The sequence below is a fragment of the Eschrichtius robustus genome, chromosome 12 (genome assembly GCF_028021215.1).
Source record: "Eschrichtius robustus isolate mEscRob2 chromosome 12, mEscRob2.pri, whole genome shotgun sequence".
Taxonomy (NCBI): domain Eukaryota; kingdom Metazoa; phylum Chordata; class Mammalia; order Artiodactyla; family Eschrichtiidae; genus Eschrichtius; species Eschrichtius robustus.
In genome coordinates, this window is record NC_090835.1 from 46620864 (window position 1) to 46636415 (window position 15552).

The window sequence follows — 15552 nt, forward strand, 5'->3', positions numbered from 1 at the left end:
GTTTTTCAACACACCGTATGTACATTTTGTTTGTTTGTTTAGTGGGCAAATTGATTCATTCAGTTCTGTCACTTTTAATTTTACTGGGTAAAATTAATTTTTTTAGTATAATTTTACTGGGTCATATTAATAGAAATACATTAATACTCTACACAAGCTAGGTAGCATTGAGTACACAAGAATAAAATACTTCAAAGGGCAAGATCACATCAATAGCCTATCCTTGTCCTGTGGGACAGATAAGGGGATCTTGAATTGAGGTTTTTGATAATAGAGCTTTAATCAGCACAATCATGCTACAGAGAGATGCAGTGGTGTTGAAAAGCACAGGCTGTGGATTCAGTCTCGCTCTAATGATGCCTGCATATTTAATAAACGTTTTCCTATCTCTGGTGTGTAGTCTCTAGGGAACTCTATTTACAGTTTGGGGGCTCCACATTTCTTCTTGGCTTATTAATCCTCTGTCCATTATCTCCCCCAGCTTCCTCTCCTGGATGCTTTCCTGTGATCCTGTGATTATGAATCTGGATTCATGGAACCTACAGTTTTCTCAGGCTCCTTCCTGGAATGATCTGTGCGTTGTCTCAGCATTCTGAGACGTCCCTGTTGTCTTCCTCTCGTGAGCAGAGAATCATGCTGCCAGTACAAACAATGTTAAATGTTAAAACAGAACCTGGGGTAGAGGTTCTTTATGGGAGTTGTGATCAGTCCATCTTGCTGATGTATCGTTCTCTGCCTTAAGCTACTGAGAATCATACTTTTCTCCATAAGAAGAATTGAAGAAGCTAGATGATGACAGGTTGTGTCCCTTAAAACCAAGCCTCAGGTGAGCTTTGTTCCCTTTGACCTCTGTCCACTTGAGTTTTGAGGTAAGCCAGCGCAGGCACTTCATGGAAACTGTGTCCAAGGTGAAACTGCATCCATCTATATTCACCCAAAGGAGCCTCTGAGAGGTTTCAGATAAGAGAAGAGGTACACCTGGCCTGAGAGGACAGGATGAAGCCTGGAACCTGAGTGGTGGCAGCAAGAATTACCCTTAGAACATGGGTGTACATGAGGACAGGCATAAACTAGTCATATGGAAACTCATTCCCTTATTCTCTTATTAAGCAACATTTGAATATATTGGTGTAACGCCAAAAATGTGGGCTATTCTAACCAACATATAGAAATATTGTAATTGATGATTTGGCATCCATTGATCATAGGGTCAAACTAACAGCCAAAGTTGATTATATTTCCCCTTTGGGTGTGCAAAAATCATATTACAAACCTTCCAACCACAGACCCCAACATCTGTGTTTTGCTTCCTGCCCAGCAGGAGAACGTCCCCACCTAACAACTTCCCACCGTTCTAGTAATAAAGGCTTTTGCCTATGCTTTCTGCCCCCTCCTCTGCCTCCGGACTGACCCCATGGTGCTTCCCCGTGGGCCCCCTGCGTGGTGTGGCATGCCCCCTCTTTTCAGGAACTGTAAGTACTTCTTCTTTTAAAGGCAGTTGTCTCCTTGTCTGTGACCTTACCATACATGATTTCTAAAAATCCTGGGTGTATGTTAAACATGGATGAACCCCACAATGTATAAATTTTTATGGCAAGTAATGGTAAATGCTATGAAGGATAGTAAAGCAGGGAAGGGGTATAGAAAGGGATAGATAGAGTGATCAGGGACAGACTCTGATGAGGGGACATTTGAACAAGAGACCAGAGTAAAGTAGGGAGCAAGATGTGCTGATATTTAGGGGCAGCTTTTCAGGCAGAGGGAACAGCAACTGCTAGGGCTGAGGAGGAGGGAACATGCTTGGACCGTGTACATAGGGAGATGGTGAGGCTTCGGTGCTTAGGAGGGGGATGGGTTCAGCATATGGCAGGCAGGTGGACTGAATTGTGTCCCGCCCAACTTTATATGTTAAAGCCTTAACCTCCAGTACCTCAGCATGTGACTGTATTTGGAGACAGGATCTTCAAAGCATAATTAAGTTAAAATGAGGTTGTTATGGTGGTCGCTAATCCAGTCAGACTGGTGTCCATATGAGAAGAGGAGATTAGGACACAGACACCAGGGGTGCACATGCGTAGGGGGATGACCGTGTGAAGAGGCAGCAAGAGGTTGGCCATCTGCAAGCCAAGGAGAGAGGCCTCAGAGGAAACCAACCAGCTGGCACCTTGATCTTGGACTTCCAGCCTCCTATACCATAAGAAAATTGATTTCTGTTAAGCCATCCAGTCTGTGAAATTTTGTCATGGCCTAGGGCTAAATCATGATGGCAAAATGTTACCTTGCAGTTATGGTTAGTTAGTCAGTGTGGGTGAAAGTTTGATCTGTGTTCTCCTGGCCCAGTGTTGTTTTCTCTAATCTTTTATATTGCTTATGTTTTCAGGTAATTTGCAAGCTTTGTGATAGCATTCCTCACATACCCCTAAGTTGGAATATCTAAGTTATTTAATTTAATTTTTTGTTTGACATTTAATTGATGAAGAGGAGTCTCACCAGCCCACCCAACACAATATCCTCTTCACTTTTCATTCTTTTTTGGTCTTCTGGGGCCGTTCCCATGATCAGATTTCCATTTTCAACGATGTTACTCTCTTGGACCAACCATAATTATCTCGTCTCCTTTTGCATCTTTGGCCATGAGACCAGATGTAGCCCCTTTCCCTTTTGGGTCCCAGGGCTTTTCCTTGTCTTTCTTCATTCCCTATGCTCTGTGAAACCAACTTGTAAACATCCAAAAGCTGTGTATTTACAGCATACAGTCGTATCTTTGATGATCTAGTTCCCTCTCTAACATTTGCATTTATTATTTTTTCTCAGGTTGTGAAATCAGGGCTGAATTTGCGCTTTAGGCCTCAAAACAAGACATTTCTGAGAAAAGTGAATCCCGTGGCTTGGCCTCAGAGGAACATTAAGAGACCTTCCCCAGGGACCTGGTTTTCAAGTTACCTGTGAATCAGAGAGCAAGATAGAGAGGCCTTCAGGAAGTCTCATAAGGGATGGAATGAAGAAAAATAAGAGAGATTCAGCAAAGGAGGGAGTAAATAATGAGAAAATTCCTATAAAAAATAGATGTCATGCACATAAGAAATCAGAAAAAAATGTTGGGGTCAGTTCACACATCTGCAATTTCCAGGTGTGTAAAGAGTGTGGCAAAGCCTTTAACTTCAACTCAGCACCAGCAAGTCAGCACTGGAGAGAAACCTTTTAGATGCAAGGACTACAGCAAGGCCTTCAAGCAAAAAGTCAGCTTAAATCAATATCAGTGGATCCAAAAGAAAAAAAGAAAAGGAAAGAAAAAAGAAAAAGAAAACCCCAATATCAATGGATCCACCCTTGGGTGAAGCCCTACAAATGCAGAGTGTGGGAAAGGCTTCAACAAGAGTTCAGGATTGAAGCAGCACTGAAGGCTTCATGTTAGAGAAAAACCCTGTGAATGTGAGAAATGTGGGAAAGTCTTCATTCAGAGCTCAAATTTTATTCGTCATTGGAGAATTCATCCTGGAGAGAAACTTTTAAATGTAATCTTGTTCTGTGTGTCCCCCTAGTGCAGGTTAGCAGGCCCTCCCCTTCTTGGCCTGATTATCCCAATCCAGCTGTACCTCCTGCCCTCCCCAGACTCTGCTCCAGCCAGTCCTCTCCACTCACTGCAACATACACTGTTTCAGTTTCTTCCTCTGAGCTTGCACTTTTTCTGCTCCCCCAGATGCCCTCTCCCCATCTCTTCCCCTTTCTTTGATCCTATCTAGCCTTAAGACTTTTTGAAGCTTACCACTTTGACTCTGCGTTTCTCACTACAGCCTCTTTTGTCTGTTTTCTTAAAGACAGACTTACTATTATTTTTAAAAAAAAATTTTTGGCCGTGCCATGCGACATGTGGGATCTTAGTTCCCCGACCAGGGATCGAACCCACGCCCCCTGCATTGGAAGGGCAGAGTCTTAACCACTGGACTGCTGGGGAATTCCCAAGACAGCCTTATTCTATTTACAATGAATTTATATGCTGGTTGTTTTGTTATTGTTGTTTCGTATTTTTATTTTTTGTTTTCCCTCCAGTTGACTCAATGTTATTTCCAACTCTGCAGTGGTGAGCTTCTCCATAGCAGGATTGGTCAGGAAGATGGACTGTCCCCAAAGGAGATGAATATAAGGAATGACCTTGAGAGTGTCTGTCTTTCCTTAGATTTTAGGTAAGTTGTTTGCCCTGAGACTTCAGCTCTCTAATGTGTTCAAAGAAAAATTTCAGATTATCTGGCTATTTTTTTTTTTTGGTTGCACCATGCAGCATGTGGGATTCTAGGTCCCTGACCAGGAACTGAACCCGTGCCTCATGCAGTCTTAATCTCTGGACTGCCAGGGAGGTCCCAGTCTGGCTATTTTTTGTTGTAAGGGTGGGGCCATATTCTTCAGATTAAAAAAAAATTTTATTTATTTATTTATGGCTGTGTTGGGTCTTCATTGCTGCGTGTGGGCTTTCTCTAGTTGCGGCGAGTGGGGGCTACTCTTCATTGTGGTGCACTGGCTTCTTAATGCGGTGGCTTCTCTTGTTGTGGAGCACAGGCTCTAGGCACACAGGCTTCAGTAGTTGTGGCACGCAGGCTCAGTAGTTGTGGCACATGGGCCTTAGACCACAGGCTCAGTAGTTGTGGCGCACAGGCTTAGTTGCTCCGCGGCATGTGGGATCTTCCCGGACCAGGGCTCAAACCCGTGTCCTCTGCATTGGCAGGCGGATTCTTAACCACTGCGCCACCCAGGAAGTCCCTTCTTCAGTTTTTCTACATCTTGAGAAGAGGTGGATTTTTGGATTTTTAAAATTTTCAAAGTGGACCACACTTAAAAAAACAAAACAAAACGCTGAACAACAGTTTGTAGATATTCATTAGCAACCAATGCAATGTGATGATTTTTGAGAGAGATGAGACACATAACATGAATCTCACATTCCCCAGACCTTCTCCTTGGGAATATTTGCCGAGCTGTGGCCCAGAGAGTTACAGCCTTTCTCAGTGTGTGGAGGAGATAGAGATCAGACCTGCTATATGTTTTTCTTTTTTTAACGTATTGTATAAATATGGAGAAATGTGTTGAAAAAGCACCAAGTAGTTGACAAGGGGGAGGAGTGTGTGACATTACCGGTGGCTGAATCCAGAGCCATTTCCAGGTCTATCCTGTATGGTTGTGATAATCGTGCAAAGAGGAACTGGTCGAAAGGACAGATGGGAGTTGAAATCCTGCCCTTGTTCCATTTGCCATGTCATGCACCTATGGGATTGTATCTCTTTAGGGGCTACTCTTTCCTAATAGGTAGTGATGTGCCTTATGGGTTATTCTGGCCTTTCCCAGCATTTTTCTCTGTTGCTGTCTTTCACTCTAGAGTACAGGAAAGCTAGATATTCACATTTCCAGTCTATCTTGCATTCTATCGTGCAATGGACATGATAATGACTGTTACTCGTCACCTAGTCTCCATTCTCTCCTGCTTCCATAAAAATTGCTAATTTTCCAGTTTTTTCAGCAGGTATGTTTGGCCATGTGACCAACCTCTGGCCATTGTGAAATGGTATGTGCAACTCTCTGGCCATGCACTTAAATGCATGCCCAGCACCACCATTAGACCAAGGAAAACAGGGTCCCACCCCAGGGCATGTGCCCAGGGTGTGCAGGAGGTCCTGCACTTTTAGTTCCTTCCTCTACATTTTTTTTTATTGGTTTACTTTTATCCTTTTATTTATTTATTTATTTTGGCTGCACTGGGTCTTAGTTGCGGCATGTGGACTTCTTAGTTGCGGCATGTGAACTCCTAGTTGCGGCATGTGAACTCTTAGTTGCAGCATGCAAACTCTTAGTTGTGGCGTGCATGTGGGATCTAGTTCCCTGACCAGGGATCGAACCTGGTCCCCTCCATTGGGAGCGTGGAGTCTTACCCACTGGACCACCAGGGAAGTCTCCCCTTCCTCTACATTTTAAAAGTCATCTACTGTTGCCTGGGTGTGGCTAGGTCAAATAGGACTGTCACATGGGGTGCTCCGAGAGTAGATTGTGATCTCCATGGGCCCTGGGCTCTGTCTCTCCCATTTGGGGTGCTCTCTGAGCATTTACTCAGTGTGTGGGCTGACCAGGTGTCCTAAGGAGCTCCAGAATGCACACCTATAGGGTTGTGCCAGGGCCCTATGGCTGGACCTCAGTTCTAGGAGGGAGGCCAGCCTGGGTTTTTCCCACAGGATCACATGACACTGGGCCATCAGAATGATGCTGACTGATTTGGGGTGACTCATTCATCTTAGGCACAGGTTTGAGTTCAAGGCTCTGGGCTACTGTGGGTCTGCTGTCATCCCTTGGGGTGGGCTGCATGTGTGGGCCTCTGTGTCAGCTCTTGCTCTTCTGCGTTCATACTGCAGTGCTGCTTATGGGCTACAACACCCAGCGACAACAGAGGTGGCAGCAAATATCCTTTATCTTGTGCATTCCCCACTCTTGGCCATGAGGGTGGTCACTCTTCCCTGCACAACATGTCAGGCAGTTCTCTGGGGGTGGCCACACCTCTCTCCTCTGAGGGCTTTCAACAGGCTTTCTGATAGATGTCCTCTCTTACCCCCCACTGATGCAGTGACGCCATGCTGTCCTGGGTCAGTCTTAAGCTGTGCTGGAAGGGGACATTCATTTCCTGGGTGAATTGAACTGCTCTTCTTAACTCTTCACATGGGCCCATTGCTTATCCTCCCCGTTGCTGGTGGTGGTATGGAAGGGAGAAGGATAACCGACATTGAAAGACATCACATTCTAGGAATGCAGTGATTATAACAGTTGCTATGGTCTCAATGTTTGTGTCCCCTTCAAAATTCATATGTTGAAATCCTAATCCTGATGTGATGGTATTAGGAGGCAGGGCTTTTGGGAGGTGCTCTCATGAACGGGGTTAGTGTTCTTGCAAAAGAGATCGCACAGAGCTCCTTAGCTCCCTTCCACGTGAGGGCACTGCAAGAAGGCCCTGTCTATGAACCAGGAAGAGGGCCCTCATCAGAATTCGACCATGCTGGTGCCTTGATCTTGAACCTCCCAGCATCCAGAACTGTAAGAAATAAACTTCTGTTCTTTATAAGCTACCCAGGCTATAGTGTTTTGTCTAGCAGCCTGAATGGACAAAGACAGCAGTTTAAGAGCAGTTGTGGTTGTAAAATATGTGATTCAATGATTAGACTATAACATTCCAAATGGTAAATTTAACATGACCAGAAAACTTATTACAATTAATATTTTCCTGAATATTCTGTGTAAGACTTGTATTTGCAGTTATTGTAATAACCTTTGAGGATGTCATTGGAAGCCAATATTCATGGGTGGCATGATGATGCAATGCCACTAGTAATGATCTAAGCAGCATTCAATAAATGGTATTAAAGAACTGAAGAGGCAAGAATATCTATATTGTTTCAATTCTGTGGTGAGTTCAAGGATTTGAGGGATGATCAAGAAAAGACAAGACCTGAAACATATAATATTGTACATCAAATACCTCAATACAAAAAAAATTTTTTAAAGAAAAAGATAAGACCACTAGATGGCACTATTGTACAACAAACTACATTGGGCGGCCTCTGTACAGCTCGCAGGAGAGGGGAAGTCCCTTACTGAAGGGACAACCCAGGAGGGGAAGAAGGCCAGGGAATCCCGGGGAGGGGGTGGGGTGGAGAGGCGAATTGGAAAGGAGGCTTACTTGTCTAGGCAGTGTTGCTCAACAGCAAGGTGGGAGTCTCTGCCCTTCAGAGAGCGTTGAAGGGCAGCAGCGGTTTGGGGTCTCTTACGGCCACAGGGTTTGTCTTATCCATGTCTAGCAGACATTAGGTGCAGTTTCACGAGTTATGCAAAGCAGGCAGGCTCTAAATGGCTAAAAATATGCTAATATGGGTTATGTTTAAAGCAACTGGATGAGTAAGAATTTGTAAAATGTGTAAAAATGTGTAAAAAAATATTGTACCCTTAAAGCTTGTAAATATTGTACCCTTAAAGCTTGATATAAATTTCCTATGTTTATAGGTTATTACACAATTACAACTGAACATTCAAATTCGATAATATTCAAATTGCATTAATTTAATATGAGGAACAGTGATGTTTTGCTAAAACTAGATTGCTGTTCTAAGATGAATATTATATTATAGGTTTTTTTGTTTGTTTGGCCTCACTGCAGAGTTAGTGGGCTCTTAGTTCCCTGACCAGGGATCGGACCCAGGCCCTCAGCAGTGAAAGCTCAGAGTGCTAAGCACTGGACCACCAGGGAATTCCCTGGCATAGGTTGTTTTGATTTTGCCTTGGCAAACCTACCTAACCAAGTGTCTTTGGTTGATGGGAATTGGGAATGGCCTACTCCAACTGTCAGCATGATTTCCAGGCTCCATATCTTCTACATGGAAAATATGTCAAAGAGCAGAAGCAGTGACTTATATCTGAGAACATCCTGGTGGGAGGGAAAGAGAAATCATGTTTATTCCTCAGGAATACTGAAGTGCCCTGGAGTAAGCTGACACTCTTCTGTAACAATGTTATCAGTAATGCTTTAAACTCCAGGTTCTTCTGAGCAGGGAAATCCTAACCCTTGCTCTCCCATATTTAAAGGTCTTTTGGAGGTGACCACAGACACTCCTATAAAGCTCTCAGGTTATGCAGACGATTGAGGACTTGAGGTTATGTTGAAAAGATGTGACCTGGGTTCCACACAAGGGCCTCATGGATCCCGGGGAAGTGTCGGCCTCAGTAGGGTATGGCTGAGGGCTGGATGCTCCTCTGGACACAGCCTTCTTGGCAGTGTGAGATGGAAAGACTTGTAAACTGTGAGCCCCATGTGGGGCATCACAGTGGCCGGGGTAGGAGCTAGACACATGAGGCCATTTGGCAGTGGTGGACAAATGAAGTGGTGGACAAGTCTAAGAAAGGTTGCAGGACTGTGTGTAGGCTTCTAGCTGGGGCCTGGATTCACTTCTCACCCTCCCTCACTTATTCATGGTGGCTCTCCCTATGCAGGACAGAAAAGCACCGCCTTTTTGACTTTCTAAGGGTCTTCTGGATATATATTAAGATCGCTACTCTGTTCCTCGACTTTCATTCATTCAGCAGACGTTTCGGTGCCTCCTCTGTCTTGAGGTCCCCACCCCGTCCAGGTCAGGCCCTCAGCCCAGTTCAGCTCTCTCTCCAGGTCCCTGATTTCTCCTCTAGGCCCTGAAGGGAGGGACTCACCGGTAGGTGGAAAATCTGCCAGACAGGGGCCGGGCCTGTCCCGGCAGGGAAGAGGCTCCTGCCTCCAACAGGAAGGATGACCTCGCAGGCTCCGCTGCTCAATGGCTCAGCTGGGCCCCGCCCCTTCACCCGATAGCCAATGGAATGAAGGCCCTGCTTCCTGCTGCGGCCTGAAGGTTAGGACAAGCCAAGCCCTCTGCCTTGACTCAGAACGCGGAGTCCTGTGGACTCCCTAGTTGTCCAGTGGTTAGGACTCTGCACTTTGACTGCCGAGGGCCAGGGTTTGATCCCTGGTCAGGGAACTGAAATCCCGCAAGCCATGCGGCGCGGCCAAATAAATAAATAAAAAAGAACGCGGAGCCTGAGAGGAAGACACCTACCTCGCCTTTTTTTTCCTCAGGCTCGTCTGGTGGGAACTAGGAGGAACCACTGAGATGTGGGGTCCTCTAAGATCACTAGAGAGAATTTCAGGTAAATTATAGGCTGACAGGTCACTGTGATGACGTACTTCCGGCTCAGCCATTGCTTTTAGCGCGTGAGGGTTTTGGTTTGTGAGGACCCACGAGTGGTTCCCCAAAGCTCTGTTCGCTGGAGAGGGGCAGAGGCCACTCAGAGCCCACGGTGAGCGGGTCTGGCTTGGTCAGAGCAGGACGGGAAGGACCCTGGGGGAGACCGGCGGGGCTACTGCTGCACGGGGGTCTTCACCCCAACGCCCATGCTCGACTCGTTCGCATCGAGAGGGGGCGCTGGTGGGCCGGGGACGCCGGCCGCAGGCTCCTGACGCCTAGTTTCTCGTCCCCAGGACAGCCTGTGGCCTATTCACACTTGGATACTGACACAAATTCAAGTGTTGACACCGAGGTCCTCAAATTTTTTAGACTGTCTGAGCTCCAGGACGCGCTGTCAGCAGAGAACACTGCCCTCGGTGGCTCCAGCCCCCGCTTGTCCAGGCTGCGGAGACCCCAGCCCTACCCCTAGGCCTGTGCACAGCTACTTAACGCTCTTTCCCTTTTCAGGTGGTCTCAGGAAATCAGTCTGTGATCACTTTATTCGCCTTACTCGCCTGGCCAGGTGTAAACCCAATCTGGAAGCGATTCGTAGAGTACCCAAAGTTTTGAGAAGACTGAAATGGTTTTCTCCCCCCACCCCCATGGAGGCTACTTCCTTCACAGAATTGGAGAACGTGGAGCCCTGGATTTGGATTGGCTCATATGAATGTTTAATCTAAAAATCTTGGGACTTCCCTGGCGATCCAGTGGTTAAGACTTGGGGCTTCCACTGCAGGGGGCACAGGGTTCCATCCCTGGTTGGGGAACTAAGATGCCTCATGCCGCGCAGTGCAACATAAATAAATAGATAAAAATAAAAATCTCTTGAAGGGTTATATCCATCAAGCACCTAATATGTGTCTAATGTTTAGCATATAATATCCTATGCACAGTATTGGGGCTATAGAAACATTATTTTTTATTATTATTATTATTTTAAAATTTTATTTGATTTTATTTTTGGCTGCGTTGGGTCTTCGTTGTTGCATGCGGGCTTTCTCTAGTTGCAGCGAGCGGGGGCTACTCTTTGTTGCGGTGTGCGGGCTTCTCATTGCGATAGCTTCTCTTGTTGCGGAGCACGGGCTCTAGGCGTGTGGGCTTCAGTAGTTGCAGCACACGGGCTCAGTAGTTGTGGCTCGCGGGCTCTAGAGCGCAGGCTCAGTAGTTGTGGCGCACGGGCTTAGTTGCTCCGCGGCATGTGGGATCTTCCCGGACCAGGGCTCGAACCCGTATCCCCTGCATTGGCAGGCGAATTCTTAACCGCTGTGCCAACAGGGAAGCCCGACATTTCTTGATTTAGTTCTTTTTACATCCTTTATTTCACTCCTCATTACATTCTCTTAACGTAATTGTCATAACGTAATTGTTAAGGTTCACAATCGATCAGATAAAACATATGGTCCCTGCCATTAGTGAAGTATGTTGTGATTTGTTTCCCACCTGGGCTTGTTGTTTATGCTTCAATTCCATAGCTATGGTTTTCCCCATAGGAAAGTAGGAGTGTTTTGTACTTTGTAAGGGTGGCCTCTGCTGCTGTTCTACTTCCAGATGATTTGCTTTTCATAGTGTCAACTGTACAGATCACACCTTTTTGCTTAAGGCCATTTGTGTAATATGTCAATAATATTAAGTATCCACTGTAAGGGATGTTTATTACAAAGATATGATGTCAGTATCATGATTTAAGAGAATTAGAGTGCACAACTACAAGGGGTACCCATTTACTCCATATGAATCACTGCTTTTGTTACCTTTGGACAAAAACCATCCATGAGTTTAGCAGCATTACTTGTGTAGGTTTGCATTGTGTTGTTTTATTTGTTTTTGTTTTTGACAGCACCACAGGGCTCGTGGGATCTTAGTTCCCAGACCAAGGATCGAACCCAGGCCCCAAGCATTGGCAGCTTAGAGTTCTAACCACTGGACCACCAGGGAATTACCACATTGTGTTTTCTTTTAAAGTTCTTTTGTTTACACTTATAGCTACTCTTCCCCATCCATTCCTCGCCCCCCCCCCCCCCAACCCCTCCCCCCGCCCCTGGAATCCCTGCAACTATCAAGATGTGGTTTTTAGCCTCCCCTGACAGCTCTTTCCCTGACAGCCTCAGCTTCCTCTACCTTCCTGGATAGCTTTCTGGGTTCAGTAAGTAGGGTCAGTGGAGGAAAGGGCCGTGTGCTGGCTATATAAAGTCTTTTGTCTGATGGACCCTGAGGCTTAATAGCAAACTGCAGATAAGGAGTTGAAATGGAAGTTGTTTTTAAAATCTACGAGTGCATGCACTTTTATGCTTATTAACGATTTCCAGTCTAACTGATGGCAGCTATTTGTATTTCAGGTGTTGCCTTTAATGTGTAAACCGTGCTGATTCATTCTGTAGAATGGCAGAAGGCTTATTTCCTAATGATGAGCTAGTTAACTGCCCTAGAAAGGGAGTTAGAACTATTAGTTTACAAATAAAATTGCTTGGCTTCCCTGATGCAACAATATTTAGAACTTGGAGTATTTGAGACATGTCATGAAGTTGATGGACCATTTAATATGGTAGTGTTTTTCTTCTCACCACCTATCCCCAACACTCTTATAAAATTGAATGATCATCTTATAATCAATCTGTATTTAGAGGAAAAAAATAGTAGTAGAGAGACATCAAGATGTTCCTAATATGGGATTTCCCTGGCAGTCCAGTGGTTAAGAGTTCCCTGGTGGTCCAGTGGTTAAGACTTTGCCTTCCAGCACAGGGAGTGAAGGTTTGGTCCCTGGTCAGGGAGCTAAGATCCCATATGCCTGTGGCCAAAAAACCAAAACATGAAACAAAAGCAATATTGTAACTAATTCAATAAAGACTTTAAAAATGATTCCACATCAGGGCTTCCCTGGTGACACAGTGGTTAAGAATCTGCCTGCCAATGCAGGGGACACAGGTTCGAGCCCTGGTTCGGGAAGATTCCCCACGCTGTGGAGCCACTAAGCCCTGTGTGCCACAACTACTGAGCCGGCACTCTAGAGCCTGCAAGCCACAACTACTGAAGCCCGCGTGCCTAGAGCCCTTGCTCTGCAACAAGAGAAGCCACTGCAATGAGAAGCCCATGCACCACAACTAAGAGTAGCCCCGGCTCGCCGCAACTAGAGAAAGCCCGTGCGCAGCAACGAAGACCCAACACAGCCAAAAAAAAAAAAAAAGAAAAAAAGAGGTCCCACATCAAATCTTTAAAAAAAAAAAGATGTTCCTAATAAACTATTTTCAAATTTCATTTTGACTTTTACTACTGTCTGTACTGTGTGGGTTGTTGGGATCTTTTTTTTTTTTTTTTGGCTGTACCGTGCGGCAGGCAGGGTCTTCGTTCCCAGACCAGGGATTGAACTCACACCCTCATGCAGTGGAAGCGTAGAGTCTTAACCACTGGACCACCAGGGAAGTCCTGACTCTAGGGATCTTAATTGGAACTCCAGCTTTCTTTTTAGCCCATAGCATTCTCTCCACTGTACCACTGTATGCCCTAGTTTCCTTTTCTGTCCTCTTTCCTAAGATGTCTTCTTTGGAGTACTGAAAATTAGTTTTGTCAGTCCACCTTCTCATCTGTTCGCTGAACCAGTCAGCTTAATATGTACTTGGGAAATTGTATGCTAATTATATTCTCCACACGATTTCTGTTTCTGTGCTCCTTCTTATGCCTGCTGTCTCACCTCTGTGACTTGAGAATTGCCACCGATACAAGGCAATAACTAATGAATAGTATTGATAGTTCATGTAGCCCCCAAAAAGAATGGGTCAGATGCTATATGCAAGAATTAGGGTCAGTAGAATTATTGTCACTAATCCTTCTTTCTTTACTTTCAGTTCCTGAGAGTGTTACCTTTCCCTGAGACAGGAATAAAAGAGGTCAGATGACGACAACAGCGTCCTTAACAACCAGGGCCCAGGTGAGCTGGGTTCCCTCTGCCCCTGCATGTATGCATGTGCATATGTACAGATATATTTATATATGCACATATTAAAGTATACAAGTGTATATAAATATAAGTTTATATATGTTACATATGCATATATAAAATAAATGTAACATACTTTTATATATATATAAATATGTAAATTTGCTTTCTCATTGAGGTATAACTTATAATTCATATAACTCACTGTATAGCTCACTTTTTAGAAATATACACACCTGTAAGACCATCATTCATATTGAGACATAGAACATTATCAGTACCTCAGCAGACTCCCTAATGCGCCATCCCAAGCAGTCCACCCCAAAGTTGACCTTTATGGGACTTCCCTGGCGGTCCAGTGGTTAGGACTGCACGCCCTCACTGCCAAGGGCCTGGGTTCAATCCCTGGTCAGGGAACTAAGATCCCAAAGCCACGTGGCCAAAACAAAACAAAGCAAAACAAAAAAAGATGACCATTATTCTGACTGCTATGACAATATATTAGTTTTATTTGTTCTTAAACTTCATGTAAATGGAATCATTCAAAATTTACTCTTTTGTGTCTGCCTTCTTTTGCTCAGTTTTATGTCTGTGAACTTCACCCATGTTGTTGCACATAGCAGTAGTTTGTACTTTTTCATTGCTGAATAGTTTTCCATTATATGATTATACCACATTTTGTTTATTCATTCTACCGTGGATGGACATTCTGATTGTTTCCAGTTTTCGACCACTATGAATAAGAAGGCAGCGAACATTCTTGCTTATGCCTTTTGATGAACACAGGCACTCATTTCTCTGGGGTGTATCTTTAGGAGTCAAATTGCTAGGTCATAGGCTATACATTTGGTTAGTTTTTAGTAGATGCTGCCCAGCAATCTTCTGAAATGGTTGTTCCAATTTATACTTTTACCAGCAGTACAAGAGAGTTCCAGTTGCTCCACATCCTTGCAAATACTTCTCATTCATTCTTTTTTTTTTTTTTTAGAAATTCACGTTCTTATTGATTGATTGATTGATTGATTGATTGCTGTGTTGGGTCTTCGCTTCTGTGCGAGGGCTTTCTCTAGTTGTGGCAAGCGGGGACCACTCTTCATTGCGGTGTGCGGGCCTCTCACTATCGCGGCCTCTCTTGTTGCGGAGCACAGGCTCGAGACGCGCAGGCTCAGCAATTGTGGCTCACGGGCCCAGTTGCTCCGCGGCATGTGGGATCTTCCCAGACCAGGGCTCGAACCCGTGTCCCTCGCATTGGCAGGCAGATTCTCAACCACTGCGCCACCAGGGAAGCCCCCTCTCATTCTTTCTTGATATCATATTGGGGTTTTTTAATTGCCTTTTCTCCATTAAGGAGTGATACAGAGCACCATTTCATACGTTTATTGCATATGTGGATGTCCACTTATGTGAAGTCACTGTTGAGATATGTTCCCATTGTTTCTTACATTGTGTGTCATTTTTTTCCTCCAAGTTGTAGTAATTATGGATATGAGTCCTATGTCAGATGTATGTACTATGAAGTTCCTTTTCCCAGTCTGTGGCTTGCTTTTTCACTCTCTTATTAATTTATTTTTTTGGCCGTGCCCCGAGGCTTGCAGGATCTTAGTTCCCCAGTCAGGGATGGAACCCGGGCCCCCTGCAGTGGAAGCACAGAGTCCTAACCACTGGAAAGCAAAGGAATTCCCACTTTTTCACTCTCTTAATGTTGTCCTTTGATAAACAGACTTTTCTCTAGTCCATCTCAAGTAAGCAGTACTTTCCTGTGCTTCTCTAACCTCACTACCTCTACATGGGGGTGGGGAGTCCTGGACAAATGTGAGAGCATTGTGCCTGGGGTAGTGAGAAAGGAGG

General features: G+C 44.9%; 1 protein-coding gene across 1 annotated transcript in view; it reads left to right on the plus strand.

The window, feature by feature from the left end:
* Positions 1 to 508: 508 nt before the first annotated feature.
* KRBOX1 (KRAB box domain containing 1) overlaps positions 509 to 15552 on the plus strand; it is a 29029-nt gene continuing 13985 nt past the window's right edge. Inside the window, exons 1-4 of the mRNA XM_068559170.1 lie at positions 509 to 1472; positions 2815 to 3547; positions 4080 to 4184; positions 13613 to 13695. Of these exons, the coding sequence (XP_068415271.1) occupies positions 13660 to 13695 (36 nt within the window). The 5' untranslated portion in view covers positions 509 to 1472; positions 2815 to 3547; positions 4080 to 4184; positions 13613 to 13659. The remainder of the gene's footprint in view (positions 1473 to 2814; positions 3548 to 4079; positions 4185 to 13612; positions 13696 to 15552) is intronic.